A 17,292-nucleotide genomic window follows, 5' to 3' on the forward strand; every position below is an offset into this window, starting at 1 on the left:
GTGCTGAGCTATTCTAAGACATTTCCTCCAGCATACATGACCACATAGATACTTGCTCTTTCTCAAGAAATTTTATAAAGTTTCATCCTGGCTATAGGCTGGACTGATTTGAATTCCAAGTTCCACAAGTACCTAAATAAAAGATTCACTCAAAAAAGTCAAGTGTCATTCTAATAGTTCTGGCAGTAATTCTGGGTTCCGTGCATTGGTTAGGTCAATTTAAAAGTGCAATCCCCTTCCACACATCTGCTATCCACAATACTCTCATCTTACCTCACCTCAGCAGCCTTGCACACAAACAAATACAGGAATAAAATCATCTCTGTTAGTAAATATATAAGGCAGGGCCGGGGAAATGATGAAAAAAATGCTTAATTCTGTGTGTTGACAGAAAACGTCCTAAATAAATCAGCACAATATACTTTTCTGTTTTTAGGGCTATTATGTCACATAGCTCTGTTCCGAAGGAGGAGAGAGATGCCCTGGGGATAAGTGATACCCTAATCCGATTATCTATTGGTTTGGAGGACGTCGTAGATATTATCGAGGACCTACATCAAGCACTAAAAGCTGCCGTAAGATATCTACTTGAAATGGGGAAAGAAAGAATCTGAATATTTCTTTTATGATGAATAACAGAACACCTTGAGTAAAGATCTTTTTTAGTGAAACTTGCAATATTTCTATATAAAAACTGAAAGAACTGCGGATGCTATAAATCAGGAACAAAAACAAAGTTGTTCAGCAGGTCTGGCAGCATCTGTGAAGGAAAAAACAGAGTTAACGTTTTGGGTCCGGTGACCCTTCTTCAGAACTGTTCTGAGGAAGGGTCACCGGACCCGAAGCATTAACGCTTTTTCCCTTCACAGATGCTGCCAGACCTGCTGAGCTTTTCCAGCAACTTTGTTTTTGTTGTTGTTGTTGCAATATTTCTAATCTGTCATGACTTCTCCAAAGCAACTATTCTTGGCTGTTCTGTGCTGATGTCCAGTCTTGATGTTTGATTCTTATCAGATATAAGTGACCTTGGTTTTTCTGATTAAGTTGGGGAAGGAAAGGCCAGAGCTTTTAATTCTAGTTTGAAATGAATAGTGATCCAGAAGGATGGAATTATGTGGCGACTGCTGAGAGTAGGAGTTGATGGTACAAGATTGGTATATGTCATTTGAACATGTACTCACATGGAGGTTAAATATTGCAATGAGCTAATTGGACCAAATGGCCTATTTCATTGTTGTAATTTCTATGTATTTCCATGATTACCATCTAGTGACTTGTTCTAGGAAGCCTACAGATATTGGACAAGGGTAGGTTTGAACCTTGGAGGAAATATTCTGCTGACCAGTGGAGAAATGGGCACTTGGAGAAGTAGAAGATAGTTTCTGGCCCCCATGACACTCGATACCATAAGCAGGAGCGCTGTTTTCAGGAGAGATACGGGTTATTTCACATGAAGTGTTCATACACTCCTGTTGACGATCAGTACTTTGGTGACCCAGTCAGTCTTTCACTGTTTGCTGACAAAAATAAACCCTATAAAGGATCTCTTCCACAACCAGACCAACACCAGTTCTACCGTCTTGAATGTGACTTACCATTTAGGTGAAGAATTAGGGGAGAATATTTTTAAATGATCGGACTGAGTTGGAAAATGTCACTCACTTCTTTTTTTGTTAAATTGTTTCTCTAGCATCCGAATATAATTAAACCTGCTGAACAAATTAACCTGTGATTTTTCGCTTCGAGAAAATGAATTTTTTTGCTGGAAAAAAGCATCAAAAGAACAGTGGCAAAACATTGTGTATTGTTTATGACATTTGATGAAGCTTCATGGAATTGCACCCTTTTAAAATGGTTCAACCTGTAATGAGTCATCATTTGGTCTCATTAAATTGTCAGTTGTAATTGCATGCAAGCAGATAAATTGTTGATTTATGTCTTCTGTAATTTTATTTACCGGGAAATTTTGTGAAGGGTTGACTCAACTTAATTTCCTAAAATAAGGTTTATTTTGCTATGATGCACTCTTCTCTGGAATGCTGGTGGGGAGACTAAGAATCGATTTCCTTGATGTATCAATGAGGTGAAATGAACAGTGATTAGGAAATTAAAACAAATTTTCTGGAAACACTCAGCAGGTCAGTCATTGTTTGTGGAGAAAAACAGAGTTAACATTTCGGGAAAATGGCCGTTTATCTGAACTGGAAAGAATTGGAGCTGGGAAAGATTTTAAGCAAGCACAGAGGCTGGGAAAGGACAGCAGATCTAAGAGAAAAGTCTGCAATAGGGTGGAAAGGCAGTAGAGATAGAATGACAGATGATGGTGCAGGGAAAATGAGATGGTCATGGTATAATAAAATGGATCCCAAAATAGTAAAAATGGGAATAGCTGAATTGTGACCAACTGTAAAAATAAACACAGTGAATAAGATCTGATTTGTCGCATTCAATGTTGAGATTGTAAATGACCTTTTGGAAGATGAGTTGCTATTCTTGAGCTTACATTTAGTTTCATGGGAACATTGCGGGAGGACATGATCAGAGTAATTGACAGATATCAGAAGTTCATCACACTTGTGAACTGAAGGGAGGTGTCCTGGTCAACTAATCTGCATTTTGTCTCCCAACACTGAGGAGAATGCTTCAGAAATAACAAATATAGTTCACTAAATTGCAAGAAATATGTGTGAATCTCTGTTTTGCCTGGAAGGAGTGTTTGGGGTACTGGGAAGAGAAGAACTAAGCAGGAAAGTGATATATTTCTTGCTTATTTTCCATTATCACTCACTTTTGTATCCATTTCCTTGGCGAGAGATATTTTCCTTGAACGGTGGAACCTTCCCTTCTTCCAAATTCTTGATCGACCTGAACCATGTCCTTTAGCCTTTTCCTCTCTCTAGATTATTTTATTGGAAACTGTTGGCATGACCTTGATGATCTCAATTTCATTGCTCCTCTTACATGTTCTCACTTTCCTTCCCCTGGACTTGCTACATTTTGATCTTTTGGGCTCAGGCCTAACATTGGCACTAAACCAATGGCGATGTGTCTGTGAACTCAAACTCTCTCTGCCTTGCAACCCTCTGATGCTGTGTCTTTGACATTGAACATCAAGCCATAAATTTCCAGACTGTCACTGAGTTCATCTTTGATAGAGATTTTATCTCCATTACCTCCAGCAAACTCAACCTACAGCCCTGCATAGCCTTGCTTTTGTCACCTTCCCTACATTTGCCAATAGAAATGTTCTGGTAGAGCCATTGATTCACCTTCCTTCCTATCTTGGCTATTTTTCTTTCACATCCCTGTGTTTAGTCTCTTCGCATGAAGGTTAGCATTTCTTCTGATGTCCTCCACCATTTTAACAGTACGTTGGTCCTGATGGATTTCTAATCCTCCCAAACTTCCAACCACCACCAAATGGCCTGAGGACTGCCAATTCTTTCTTGAATAAAGGCACAATCAGTCCCCAACACCATATTCTTCAATTGTCACATTGAACAACTTCATCTTTCACTTCTTGCCCTCAGTATTTCGGTGTCATCGCTGGTTTTTCCCTTGAACTTGAAAATGTCAGCAGTTTTGTTTCTAATTTACATTCCTCCCTTGCTTTCACATGACCCATTTTTCCTTCCTCAACTTCTGTTTGCATTGTAGGCTATTGACTAGTATCTGCTATAAGCCCACACCAAACATGGCTGAGCTTCCTTCCATATTTCTTTTTGTAAGGGCTCTATTCCACATGCCAAATTTCTCCAAATCCATTGTATTTGTTCTGACAAATCCATATCCCATATCAATGTTTCTGATGTCCTTTTACCTCAACCAAGGAATCCCATGTATTGTGATGCAGAGCCCCTGACTGTATTTGCTCTATTTCGTACACTTCTGCTCTCACCCCATCCCCTCCCTTCCAGAATGATTATAATGTTCCACTTGTCCTGGTATTCCACATTCAACAGCTTCCACATTCGACACATATCTTCTGACTGTAGCACCAAAATATCTTCCTCTCACCATTCGGCATTCTGAAGGACGTTTTCCCCACAATGTCCTGATATGTATCTCAATCACCCACATAGACCCCCTCCTTTTCCCACAAAACCTTTTCATACATACACAACACGTGCCTTTTTACCTCTTCTAACTTGATGCTAATGGTGACAGTACAAACAACATGTTCTTTAATGAAGACCCCAGCCCTTCAAGTATGTCCAGCTTTCCAGGTGAAACAGCAGTTTACTTGTACTTTCAACTTAGCACACTGTTCATTGCTCACGTTCAGGCATTTAATTCTTTGCTCCTTCCTTCCTTCCACTCTATCAGAACTTTTTTTTTTGTTCTTTCTCCTTTTCATGTCTCTGTACTCTCTATTACATCGCTTGTAATATTGACCACTTGTGTTACTCTCTCTACGAATGCAGATTGGCTGTTGAGTATTTTTGAAGCATTTTTGTTTTGTTTTTTGTTTCAAATTCCCAGTGTCTATGGTACTTTGATTTTGTAATCATGGTTTGTAGAACATTAAACTCCTAACTGTAGTGCATAACCTTAGATTTCTTGTTTTTTAATCATGTAAAAGGACAGTGTACATTGTAGATTTGACATTTACCACAATTGCACCCAAGCTGGACAGTGACTGCGCAGTACATTCTTCAATATTATGTCTTTTAATACACTGGTAAATCAATACAAATGAAGTTTCTCCATAATTGGGTCAATCCCAATTGCTGACAGAGGCTTTAAATAATTCCAGATGTAGAGGAGATGGTGGATTGTGTCAACTCAATGCACTAGTAATCTAGTGGCCCAGGCTAATGCACTGGAAACATGGGCTCTATTCCCACAGTGATGGAATTTGAATTCAGTCAATAAGTTTGTATTATCAAGCTAATGTCAGTAATGGTGACCATAAAACGATCACAGATATTGTCAAAATGCATTTATTTCACTAATGTCCCATTTAAGCCCTTGGAGGACTAAGGGAGTCCCAGTCAGTAATGGGGAAATGATACAGTTTTGTAGACTGTTTGAATGTTGGTGTATAGATAGATAGCAGATGAAGCATGTTGAATTTGTGATACTGGTTATTGCAAAGTGTGCTTACGATATTGTTGAACTTTTTTGCAGAACTAGGAGCTTTGCTCTTGATAGTAATCTCCTTTGCAATTACCCCTTCAAATCCACTGCATGATGAGCTTCTTTCCTGCTGCATGTACAGGACATCTAGCTATCTCTCCATCAGGGTCTCTAGTGCTAAGTTTGAAATCTCTTGGTACCTTTCCTGTCAGTGTCTGAAACATCTTGATTCATGTCAGCCAATGAGTTAGGGTAGCACAGTGGTTCAGTGGTTAGCACTGCTGCCTCACAGTGCCAGGGACCTGGGTTCAATTCTACCCTCAGGTGACTGCCTGTGTGGTGTTTGCATGTTCTCCCTGTGTCTGCATGGGTTTCCTCCAGGTGCTCTGGTTTCCTCCCATTGTCCAAAGACATGTGGACTGGGTGGATTGTCCATGCTAAATTGCCCAGGGGTGTGCAGGCTAGGTGGACTAGCTATGGGAAATACAGAGTCACAGCAATAGGGTGGGTCTGGACAGGATGCTCTTTGGAGGGTCAGTGTTGACTTGATGGGGTGAATGGCCTGTTTTCACACTGTAGGGATTCTACAAGTTCCATCTGTTCAATGGAGGTTATCCAAACTAATGGATAAGAATTGCTCCTAATCGGTGCTTGTGTAGGCCTCCCATTTAGTGCCTTCAAGCAAGTTTAAATCTTCACCAATCAAACTCCAAAAAATGGATATTTAAACAGAGATGCCTTATTGACACAACACCCACTTAGTATCAATTTTCACCCTTTCACCAAAATAATGCACTGCCATTTTTCAAGGAAATGTAGGGTAAAAGGATGTCTGATTGCACAAAACTTAAGAATTGCTGAAAAAGGACATACTTTATTGAAACTTTTTGCAATTGTTCTGATGAGTGCAAGATGAAATGTCATTCAATAAAATGTCATTTTTCAGAATGACTTAAGGACGGTGGCACCCAGGCCTATGAAAATATGCAACCTATAATCTGTGGCAGCAAAAACCATCTGCTCCTTCCAAACTACTAAAGTCAAAATGATGAGTTGTACAGTTCTAAAATACTATTCCATCACAATAAAATGCATTTGCCACTGTCTGACACTGTAGATTCTCTGTGTCTTGTTTGCATTATTAAGATACATGAATGTCAATGGTAATGAAATTCAGGAAAAATAAGTGGGATTGTAATGTGTGATTAACACACATTTGTTACTCACTCCCTTCCTGTCAAGCAACTGAAAAACCATCTTCCCTTGTTCAATCGGCATTCTGATCCAATGACGAGCAAAACCTCCCTCGCCCCATCCCCCCTCAACGGCCACAGCATATCAATGAAGAAAAGGGAAGAAAGATGGAAGAATGGCACACAAAGCACAAAGACAACAAATGAGAAGACAGTGTTCTGAAGAATGGCCACTGGACCTGAAATGTTAAACTCTGCATTCTCTCCACAGATGCTGCTGGACTTGCTGAGTTTTTCCAACAATATCCGTTTTTGTAGTTGTTAATGAGAAGACTGAGACGGGCAAAAGTAGGAAGCAGGCAGAAGATGACAGGTTGACACAGCCTGAAAACAATGACATGAAGAAACGGAGTAATAGTATTCTATAGCTTTACATGAACAACACTAGCAATCCACTCGATAAAAAAATGGCTTGACCACAATACTTGTTCGATTTGATGACAAATTTAGTTAAAAAGCATTTATACATTTCATGACACAAACATTAGATGATGCAACTCTGTGGATTATATTTCATCCTCATCAATTAATTGAAAGTGCTACTTAATACATACAATTAATGATAAATAATATTGTACTAAGACTAGAGCACAGGAACAAGATTAAACTTGGACACAATCACTGTATGACACTGTATGGCTGTAGACAGTCAGAAAGCGCTGCAAATCTAAATATGTATTTATGTTTGTATTATAGCGACTTTAAACAGAGGTACATGGGATCATAGAGTACAGAGCAGGCACTTCAGCCCATTGAGTCTGTGCGACTAAAGATACATAAATCTACACTAGTCCCACTTCCCAGCCCATACAGGCCCATAGCCCTGTAGCTTTCTGATGATGAAGACATAATTTTCTATAAAATCAGAGGTACTGCTCAGAAGTTAATTGTGTAAGTACTAGTGAACAAAAATAACTGATGAGGAAAAATAAAGCGCAAGATGTCTGTGAGGTTTTTATCAACAACAGTTTATAGAAAAAATTTCTATATTATAACGTGCCTATTTATGGGGGAAATTAGTAGTCACGCTGGTTAGATTGTAATACATATGACAAGTTTACATAGTCAGATTTCATTGTAAATTTGAACCTGCTAATACATTGCTGCAAGAATGTAACAGAATTGTAACAACGAGTATATGGTTTTGTATATAGTTGTTATGTAAGATTTTTATTGACTGCACAACATATCTTTAAAGTTCTGAAGTATTATCTTGTTATCCACATATATACATCATATATTCCACAGTTTTAACAGCAAAATATGTTAAATTTTAATCTTTTTGAGTAATTTGGTGTACATTTTACCACACTGAACAATATTTGTTCTCTTCAGATAGCATTGCAGGTGTGGTATCTCCTTGGCACAGATTATCAATTCTAAATCCCACTGCAGTAGGTGCTATTCAGAACACAATGCGTTGCTCTGTAATAAGGGCTCTGGTTTCTTCAATGGATATTTTATTGCTCTTCAGGCTGATTTAGGAAAGACCCAAGAAATAAAATACCATGAAAATGGTTGCCCATGAAGCCTTTATTATTTTTTCCCTCTTTCATATCTAGTCATAGCCTACAGCCAATATGGAGTAAAGGCCCTGTTTTCTCAACTCTGATTTACGACACCGGTACTTGATCACTAGGCGGTGGAATCTGAAAGCAGAGCTTCCTTTCAGGTTTCCCTCCCTCAATGCTAACTGAGTGAAAACAATGACATTGATTCTGTTATTCTGCATGCACTTATGATCTGATTTTGGGTGCAATCTGACACCTCTGGGTTTGGAAGTGTATTAACTAAATGAGTGTCGCTACTTACAGTTATTTACAGAAGCAGCTGGATGTATGGAATGGCGAGATAGAAAGAGGGAATGCATGTGAAGGAGGAACAGGAAAATAAAGAAAAACTAGACAGAGGGAGTTAGTGATGTGAAGTTACTAAATTCAATTTATGTATAATAATTTTGTGCGACACCGATACTGGGAATGCACTTGCCAATTGTTAACCATGACAGAAAATTGAAGCTCTTATTAAATCTGAACCATACAGTATAACAGATAGGAATGTATCTTAGAAAAGTTATTGTTAAAAGTTATTGAGAGAACTTCCAAGATGCTTTTTAACTTGAAGGAAATAAACATGTTGAGTGTGGAAGAAGGTGAGTATTTTAGCCAAACATTTTTTTTATTTGGGGAAGGAAAATAATAATATTCTTTATGTCATGATGATTGTTTGAGTCTAATCTCTGACAACACTTTATACATGGGAACCAATGGGCAGCTTCAATTGGCGGTTTTCATTAAAGATGCTGATTATTTAAGCAGAAAGTCATGCCGACATTTACAAGATTGTAGTGATAGATCACAACAGATTTCCCAATCTAATGATTCAGTTATAAAGACCATAACCTGCAAAAGCAACACCCAGGCTGTCAAACTCCCCAGTCATGATATACTGTGTGTCAAAGTAGGTTGATGTCAATATATATGCCATCAGTTGTGTTGTACCAGAGACCACTTTGTAGAGATATAAAATCCAAATTTTGCACAGATTACAAGCATTTCAAGGAGTTTAGCAGTTGTTTGGCAGTACAGAACTTGAATATTGCTGAAAAAAGATATATTTCATCAAAGTCAAAAGTCACACAGCACCAGTTTATAGTCCAACAGGTTTATTTGAAATCACAAGCTTTTGGAACGCTGCGTCTTCATCAGGTGAAGTGAAGAGCGCACCCAGGCTCAGACTTTATAATCAGAGAGATCAAAAGGTGGTACAAATGGTGTGAGTGAAGTGTCGACAGGCCGAATATTAGGGCTCTGCAGGTGATCAAGGGTGTCAGACGGTGTGAGTAAAGTGTCAACAGCTGAATAACAAGTGAAGGGATGATCTATAATCCGATTAATTGAGGCAGAGAAATAATTACAAAAAATTAAAAATAAGGTGGTGCTGGAGACAAACCAAATGGAACAACATGCTAGGTATAAGAGTTGCATGCCGAGGGTCTAACCAAAGTAACAAGTGCCATGCTTCCGGGCTGATCTTGGTGAGATGTTCATTGTCATCGATGATATGTTGCCACATCATCCCTACGTCTCCATTTCCCTTCTTCAAACAACCGCCAAACCTTAAACAGACCATCATTCGCAGCAAACTACTACTTCAGGACAATAGCAATAACAACACTACACAATCCTGCCACAGCAACCTCTGCAAGACATGTCAGATCATCGACATGGATACTACCATCACATGTGGGAACACACCTACCACATACACAGCAGATACTCATGTGACTCAGCCAATGTTTTCTACCTCATACGCTGCAGGCAAGGATACCCCGAGGCATGGTACATTGGTGAGAACATGCAGACGCTCTGACAACGGATGAATGGATACTGCACAACAATCACTAGACAGGGATGTTCCCTCCCAGTCGGGGAACATTTCAGCGGTCAAGGACATTCAGCCTCTGATCTTCGGATAAGTGTCTTCCAAAGCAGCCTTCGAGATACACAACAACGCAGAATCGCTGAGCAGAAACTGGAAGCCAAGTTCCTCACCCATGAACACGGCCTCAGTCGTGATCTTGGGTTCATGTCGCAATTCATGTAACCTCACCATACTGTTCTGTAAAATCTTCTTCACTATCCTGTTTTGGCATCATCACCTTGATTACTTGTTATTACCTCTCTACCTTAATTAGTTTGTACAGTTTTGGATTACTTGTTACTTTAGTTAGAGCCTCAACATGCAACTCTTATACCTAGCATGTTATTCCATCATTTGGTTTGTCTCCAACACCACCTTATTTTTAATTTTTTGTAATTATCTCTCTGCCTCAATTAATTGGATTATAGATCATCCCTTCACTTGTTATTCAGCCACTGACACTTTACTCACACCATCTGACACCCTTGATCACCTGCAGAGCCCTACTATTTGGCCTGTCGACACTCCACTCACAACATCTGTACAATTTTTTGATCTCTTTGATTTTAAAGCCTGTGCCTGGGTGCCCTCTTCACTTCACCTGATGAAGGAGCAGTGTTTTGAAAGCTTGTGATTTCAAATAAATCTTTTGGATTATAACCTCATGTAAGGTGACCTTTTACTCTGTCCAACCCAGTCCAACACCGACACCTCCACATCATATTTCATCAAAGTCATTTATAAATGTTAGTTTTACCCCTTGAATTGGTATTCTTGCAAATTGTCCTGATGAGTGCAAGATAAAAAGTTTCAACAAAATGGTGTTTTTTTATCAGCAAGACTCGAGTCTATTAATCGGTTATTGTAAGTAAAGGTGACAATATCTAAGAGAATGGATCCAGATCCAATCATGATATAAATGGAGTGGAGCTTTCTGATGTCACAGAGCAGGAAATTCCCCACTGAATGTGTACTCCTAGGCTATCTCTGACTAATTGATCTGAATAGAAGCAATGGGAGAACAAAAGAAACTGAGAGAAACCAAGAAGAGAACAAATACCTAAATTTAAAATGTTTGGGGTTATGAACAATTCAGTAGACTAGACTTCCACTTTAAACACTTTTTCCTTTTCCACTTTCTCCCAAGATGGTGGTTTTAAAATTGACATAAAGTGGTTTTCTGATATTGTGGAAAACCAAAATATGTTTTAGATAACTTCCAGCTCCTGAGAATGAATTCAGCTATGTGACTAACTTTGGAAAACCAGGTAGTTCAGCAGCAGAAGCAGAGGTGCCCAGTTAATGTAGAACATAGTTTCTCAGGTCTGTTCTTACCAAATCTCTTGCATTGAGTTGTTTATTTTCAGTGCATCAATGAGATGTTTTGCTCCAATCAATGTAATGTTATTCTCAACCAACCTGAAAAAAGAACAATATCTTAGTTTTATCCTTGTTTTCTTCTATTAATGGCTTGGCTCACTTCTGGTAAGTTTTACCCACCCACCCTGTGCGTAATCCTGTCTATATGAACACTGTCATGGGCAGGTCGGATGCATATTAGGTAATGTTAGTTATTCCCACATCCAAGGCCTTCTGTTTAAATGGGACTAGATTCATACACAACTTACTTTTTTTTTAAACTGTGTAACTGCTATACCCCTCCTATTATCTTCAATGTGCATCTTTTATTGCTCACTAACCAACATTTCTCCACATGTGTGACCCCTTATTGCCCCAATTATGTCTCTCCATTAATAAGCTGTCTCCCATTTTGCAACCCTTCTATCTCATTTAACCCACTGTCCACCCTCCATAGAAGGTCTTGTGGTACATTCAGTAACATCGCTGCCTCTACGTTAGATCAGCGTTCAAGTTCGTCTCCAGGACATGATGGTCAAATAGGACATTTTATAACGTGCCCAAACAGGTTGAGTATCATCTTGTAAATCGTTCCAAAATATACCAGTGGCAGGTGGTAAAAATGGGAGCAATCTCTGGACATCCCATGAGGTGGGAAGAAAGTGGACACCCCATTGTCGCTATGCGTGGCCTCTGGCTACAACATGCACGTGAAAGTGAGGGATGGGGTGGGCCGCTTTGCAGGAGAGCCTGTGTGGATCAGATTGGTGATGACAGCCTGGGGTTCAATCCCTATTTTGACCAGTAGGGATTCAGGAACCGCCTCCTTGGTCCCGATAAGAAGATTGTGATGCTGTGGGTTGGACCATGGTTTTTCTGCAACCTCTTTCCCATTGAATGCCATCCACATCCTTCTGTTACCATTATGTGGCCTCTGTATCCCTCTGCCTTTCATTGAGTCATTGTCATTTACTTATCCCTATCATCATTATATCCTACCATCTCTATGTTGTGCAGCCTGCTTCCTGATGTCTCCCTTCTGGAACTCACTGTCTTTTGGTTCTCAACTCACAATCTTCCTATCACCTGAAGTAATATTTATGGGTAAGCTTAGATGGTAATTTTAGTGAAAAAAGATCAATCATTTTCAGATTAATATTTACTGATGAAGCTAAAATGGCTGAAGGAAACCACCTTAAAAATGTGATTTCTAGGTAGTAAAACCTTTACATTTCAAGTTCAGTCCAGAAACTATGGACCAAGGTCACAGTGTACCAATAATAATAAAAGGTACAATACCAGTAACCATAACAATATAATTGGAGACCAGACAGGAAGCAGATAAAAATTCACTGAAACATTAAGTTCCAAAATACACATACTTGCTTATTTAATAATAATCATTTCTTCTGTTAGAAGACCATAACACTAGATGACATAGAAGCAGAATTAGGTCATTCAGCCCATCAAATCTGCTCCGCTATTATTAATGGCTGGTACATTTCTCAACCCCATTCTCCTGCCTTCTCCCTGTAACGTATGGTCCCCTTTCTCATCAAGAACCTATCTATCTCTGTCTTATATAAACTCAATGATTTGGCCTCCAAAGCCTTTTGCGGCAATGAGTTACATAGCTTCACAAACCTCTGGCTCAACTCAGTTCTAAAGGGTTGTCCCTTCACTTTGAGGCTGTGCCCTGTGGTCCAAGACTCTCATACTAATGGAAACAGCTTCTCTGCATCTTCTCTATCCAGGCCTCTCAGTATACTATAAGTTTTAATCAGATCACCCTCATCCTTCTAAACTCCATCACATATAGACCCAGAGTCCTCAACTGCTCCTCACACAACTAGCCCTTTATCTCCGGGATCATTCTTGTAAACCTCCTCTGGACCCCCTCTAATCCAATGGCAGTACATCTTTCTTTAGATATGAGGCATAAAACTACTCACAATATTCCAAATGTGTTTTCACCAGAGCCTTTTGCAGCCTCAGCAGTACGTCTCTGCTCTTATATTCTAGCCCTCTCAAAATGAATGCTGACATTGCTTTTGCTTTCCTCTCTGCCAACTGGACCTGCATGTTAACCTTAAGAGAATCCAGAATGATGACTCCCAAGTCTCTTTGTGCTTCACATTTCTGAAGCTTTTCACCATTATGAAAATAGTCTGTCCATCTATTCTTCCTTCCAAAGTGCATAAGCTCATACTTTCCCACATTGTATTCCATCTGCCACTTCTTGCCCACTCTCCTAGTCTGTCAAAATCCTTCTGCAGCTTCCCGCTTCCTCTGCTCTACATGTCCCTCCGCCTATCTTTGTGACAGCTGCAATGTTGAAAACAATGCTCTCAGTTCCTTCATCCAGATAGTTAATGTGTAGCGTGAATAATTGTGGTCCCAACACTGACCCCTGCTGAACTTCACTAGTTACCGGCTGCTGTTGTGGAAAGGATCCCTTTATCCCTACTCTCTGCCTTCTGCCAATTAGCCAATCCTCTATTCATGCCAGTACCTGCACCTAACACCATGGGCTGTTATCTTATTTAGCAGAATCCTGCTTGGTACCTTGTCAAAGGCCTTCTGGAAATCTAAATAGATCATGTCCACTCGCTCTCCTTTGTCTAACTTACTTGTTAAGTCTTCAAAGAATTCTAACAGATTTATCAGGCATGACTTCCCCATGACAAAGCTGTCTGACTCAGACCTATTTTACCATACACTTCTAAGTAGCCTGCAATCTTAATAATGGACTCTAAAATCTTGCCAATGACTGAAGTCAGGCTAACTGGCCTATAGTTTCCTAGCTTCTGCCTCCTTCCCTTCTTAAACAAGAGCATTACATTAGCCATTTTACAGTCCTCTGGGACTCTCCCTGACTCCAGTGATTCCTGAAAGATCACCACAAATGCGCCTACAATCTCCTCAGCTATCTCCCTCAGAATTCTGGGGTGTAGTCCACCCAGACCCGAGCTATTCCTGGTTGGGAAAGGGCAGCACAGTGGGTCAGTGGTTAACACTGCAGCCTCATAGTGCCAGGGCCCCCAGGTTCGATTCCAGCCCTGGGTAACTGTCTGTGTGGCATTTGCACATTCTCCCCATGTTTGTGTGGGTTTCCTCCGGGTGCTCCGGTTTCCTCCCACAGTCCAAAGATATGTAGGTTATGTGGATTGGTCATGCTAAATTACCCATGGTGTCCAGAGATGTGTAGGCTAGCCTATGCCTCTACTCCCAGCCTACCTGATTATCAGTCCCTGGCTCCCTGGACATGCAGAGCTCTGGCCTCAGTGGGGCCATGTGTACAGCTCGTGTGAAGTTAATACACATGGAACATGGTGAAGTCAGCCCCTCATGTGATGACTCATTCTACCTTACAGACATCTGACTCCAGTAACTGACACCACACTGTTTCTGTGTGAAGCACAGGTAGCCATTTTGATGGCATTCTTTGCATTTGGGCCAAATATTCTATGGAAGAATCTGGTAGTCTTCTGGTCACCCATTACTAATACTAGATTTTATTCAATTAATCAAGTTTAATTTGTCCAATTGCCATGATAGAACTTAATATTTGCAGATCTCTGGAAAGCAGGTCTCTGAATTACTAGTCCAGTTACATAACCTCTATGTCCTGTACCCACAGTAGTTATTTCATGGATTTTGGGTCAGTTACATTGTTGTAGTTATAAAATTGAACTAGTAATTCAGAGAACTATGAATAGCTGGTACCTCTTTCCTCTATTTATTTCCCAGCTCCCTTCCCCCTCCCCAGTCCTGATGATGGGTCTAGGCCCGAAACGTCAACTTTTTTGTCCCTCTTGATGCTGTCTGACCAGCTGTGTTCTTCCAGCTCCACACTGGTACCAAGGAACGTGACCTTGAATGATGACCTTGAATGGCCACATATCCTTTCTCAAATGTCCGATCTATTATTTGCCTCTTACAACAGTGATGAGCATTCAAAAATATAGGTCCAAATCATCTGGCATCTGAATACTTAGAGTTGGGACATAAATTGGGAGATACACATCTATTTCTCATGGAAATTCTAATGGACAAGCATACCCTGAAATTGGCTAGGAATTTTCATCTTCCAAAGAGCGGATTTCCACTGCCAGGAACCCTGCATAAAAGTTTTTGACCCTAAGCTCAGTGCTGAGACTTTGCAGATACACAGTAGTTATCTGCATGCTTACACGGGAAATGTTATATAAATTAACATCTAGTCCAGTTCCATGATCAAACTCATCTGTGTACCATAAAGGTTCCTCCTAACTACCCCTCAACTACTCTCTGACCACCCTTCTGTAATTGACCTGACAATCCCCAAACTGACCCATCAACCCTCCACAACCCTCAATAAAACCTAACTATCCTTAGAAATGACTCAATTAGTCCCTGACCAGATCCTGCTACCTTCTGACAAGACTAGATTATCCCTGACCTGACCAAACCAGCTTCACAACCATATCCAACTATATGAGCCAATGACTCTTAGACCCATCTAACCCAACCATTCCCTCCCCAGAAAGGATCTTATTAGCACCCTGACTCAGACCTGACTAATCTCAAAAGAAGTCAAATACTCCTCCACAACCACACCCGACCATCCTCAGCCTAATCCAACTACCCCTCAAGCTGAGTAACCCTCAAGAAGTCTAACTATCTTCAACCAACCACGCAACTGGCAAAACTGACCGGTCCACCTCCCACTACAACTTTAACAGCACCTGACCGTCTGATAGGCCTCCCAATCCAATCCGCTCACAGTCCACCTGACAATCACTGATGCAAGTAGCTGCTCACTCACCTTAATCACTTATCCATGTCTGTTACTCACAGACTGATTCACCCATTCACCATTCACTAACTCATTCTTTCATGGAAAGATTTGGAACTGTAACTGTGCAGCTACTGCTATGGAAAGAGGGCAAGTCCTTCCTTCGTCCGCCTCTATTTGAGTCCAATGAACTTGTAAGGGGATGTTTGCACCAACCCTTTGCTGCTTCAACTGGGATTTGAAGGTATAGATATAAAATCATAAAAGAGGTGGGTTGCAGAAATCTTTGTGAACAGTGTCAATGAACTCAGCACTAATGCTGACTGGAAGTTCTGAGCATAGGCTTATTAATTAAAATAACCATACTCCTATTGAACAAGTGCTTAAATGAGCTAAAAATGGTGCTAATCAGCTATCAGTTGGAGTTAAAGTCAAGTTAAAGATGCTGATTATAATATGTTAAGTGATCTAAGTATTTCAGGTGAAAACAGATGTGCAAAGACTTTATATACCTGAATTAAGTATACCAAGTGCAATAGCAAGCTTAAACAAATGACATCTTATTACAATTCAATTACCTTTTGTAATTTGTGCACCCAATCAACTATAATCCCCATTTAGTGGTGGCAATTTATAGTTTGCGCTAAGCACTCCATTTCCAACAATTCAATCATGATATTCTTACTGTGAAACATTTTGAAATGCCCTGAGGCCCTAAAAGGTGCAATACAAATGCAAGCCTTTTCTTGCTTTATCAAAAGAAGTCTTTTCCTGTCACATTGAGGCCTTTCCGAAATTGCGTAAAGACACAGATATATTGAGCATTTCTGAATCACGTACCATAAGGTTTGTAGGCTCCTGTTTACTTTGAGCACATTTCCAAACCACCTCGCTGCTTCATCGTCCAGTTTGTTTGCTGTAAGCCTAATTTAGAAAAGTCACATTTCCAGAATATTACCAAACTCTGCCGTGGCTAACTGAGGTTTGGTGAAGAGAGTATTAACGCGAGTGTCTGGTAAAGTTAAAATATATTATTCAGAAAGTACCATCCCTGAAATACCAGTTTTCATTTTTCTAATCTGTTTACTTCCAATAAAATTTTCTCCCTTTTTGCCACAGCTTTCCAACCAAATACATCTGGAGAAAGGAGTATTAGGAAGTGGAAAGCCCTTTAGCACATCAAGCCTGACCATTATTCTATCTTACTGTTCTGATCTGCAACTCTTTTTTTCCAGCCTGCATCTCTTAGGATCATTTTTTTTCTCCTTGTTTGTTCAGTGGATGTGGGATTTGCTGGGTGGGCCAACATTTATTCCCAGTTCCTAATTGGGCAGGTGATAACGAGTTGCCTTCTCAGTCTGCTGAACTCCATGAGAGTTGGTGAAAGGATAGTGCTGTTTA

General features: G+C 40.1%; 2 protein-coding genes across 9 annotated transcripts in view; one reads left to right on the forward strand and one right to left on the reverse strand.

Moving 5' to 3' along the window:
- The window catches only part of LOC109917056 (cystathionine gamma-lyase-like), a 69,341-nt gene extending 64,865 nt beyond the window's left edge, over positions 1 to 4,476 (forward strand). For 4 of the 7 annotated variants that reach the window (XM_048609986.1, XM_048610007.1, XM_048610017.1 and 1 more), the window contains 2 exons: positions 437 to 575; positions 1,691 to 4,476. In XM_048609986.1, the coding sequence (XP_048465943.1) occupies positions 437 to 575; positions 1,691 to 1,732 (181 nt within the window). In that variant the 3' untranslated portion in view covers positions 1,733 to 4,476. Of the gene's footprint in view, positions 1 to 436; positions 705 to 1,270 lie in introns of those variants that run through there. The other 3 variants (XM_048610000.1, XM_048609993.1, XM_048610025.1) reach the window with 3 other exon arrangements.
- A 2,301-nt stretch (positions 4,477 to 6,777) lies between these two features.
- Positions 6,778 to 17,292, reverse strand: part of LOC109921558 (nucleotide-binding oligomerization domain-containing protein 1-like) — a 40,023-nt gene continuing 29,508 nt past the window's right edge. Inside the window, exons 10-12 of one of the 2 annotated variants that reach the window (XM_048609968.1) lie at positions 16,732 to 16,815; positions 11,091 to 11,174; positions 6,778 to 7,807 (exon numbers count right to left, since the gene is read on the reverse strand). In XM_048609968.1, coding sequence (XP_048465925.1) covers positions 7,738 to 7,807; positions 11,091 to 11,174; positions 16,732 to 16,815 — 238 coding nt within the window. In that variant the 3' untranslated portion in view covers positions 6,778 to 7,737. Of the gene's footprint in view, positions 7,808 to 11,090; positions 11,175 to 16,731; positions 16,816 to 17,292 lie in introns of those variants that run through there. The other variant, XM_048609976.1, reaches the window with a different exon arrangement.

This window comes from Rhincodon typus, chromosome 2 (assembly GCF_021869965.1).
Source record: "Rhincodon typus isolate 14 chromosome 2, sRhiTyp1.1, whole genome shotgun sequence".
NCBI lineage: Eukaryota > Metazoa > Chordata > Chondrichthyes > Orectolobiformes > Rhincodontidae > Rhincodon > Rhincodon typus.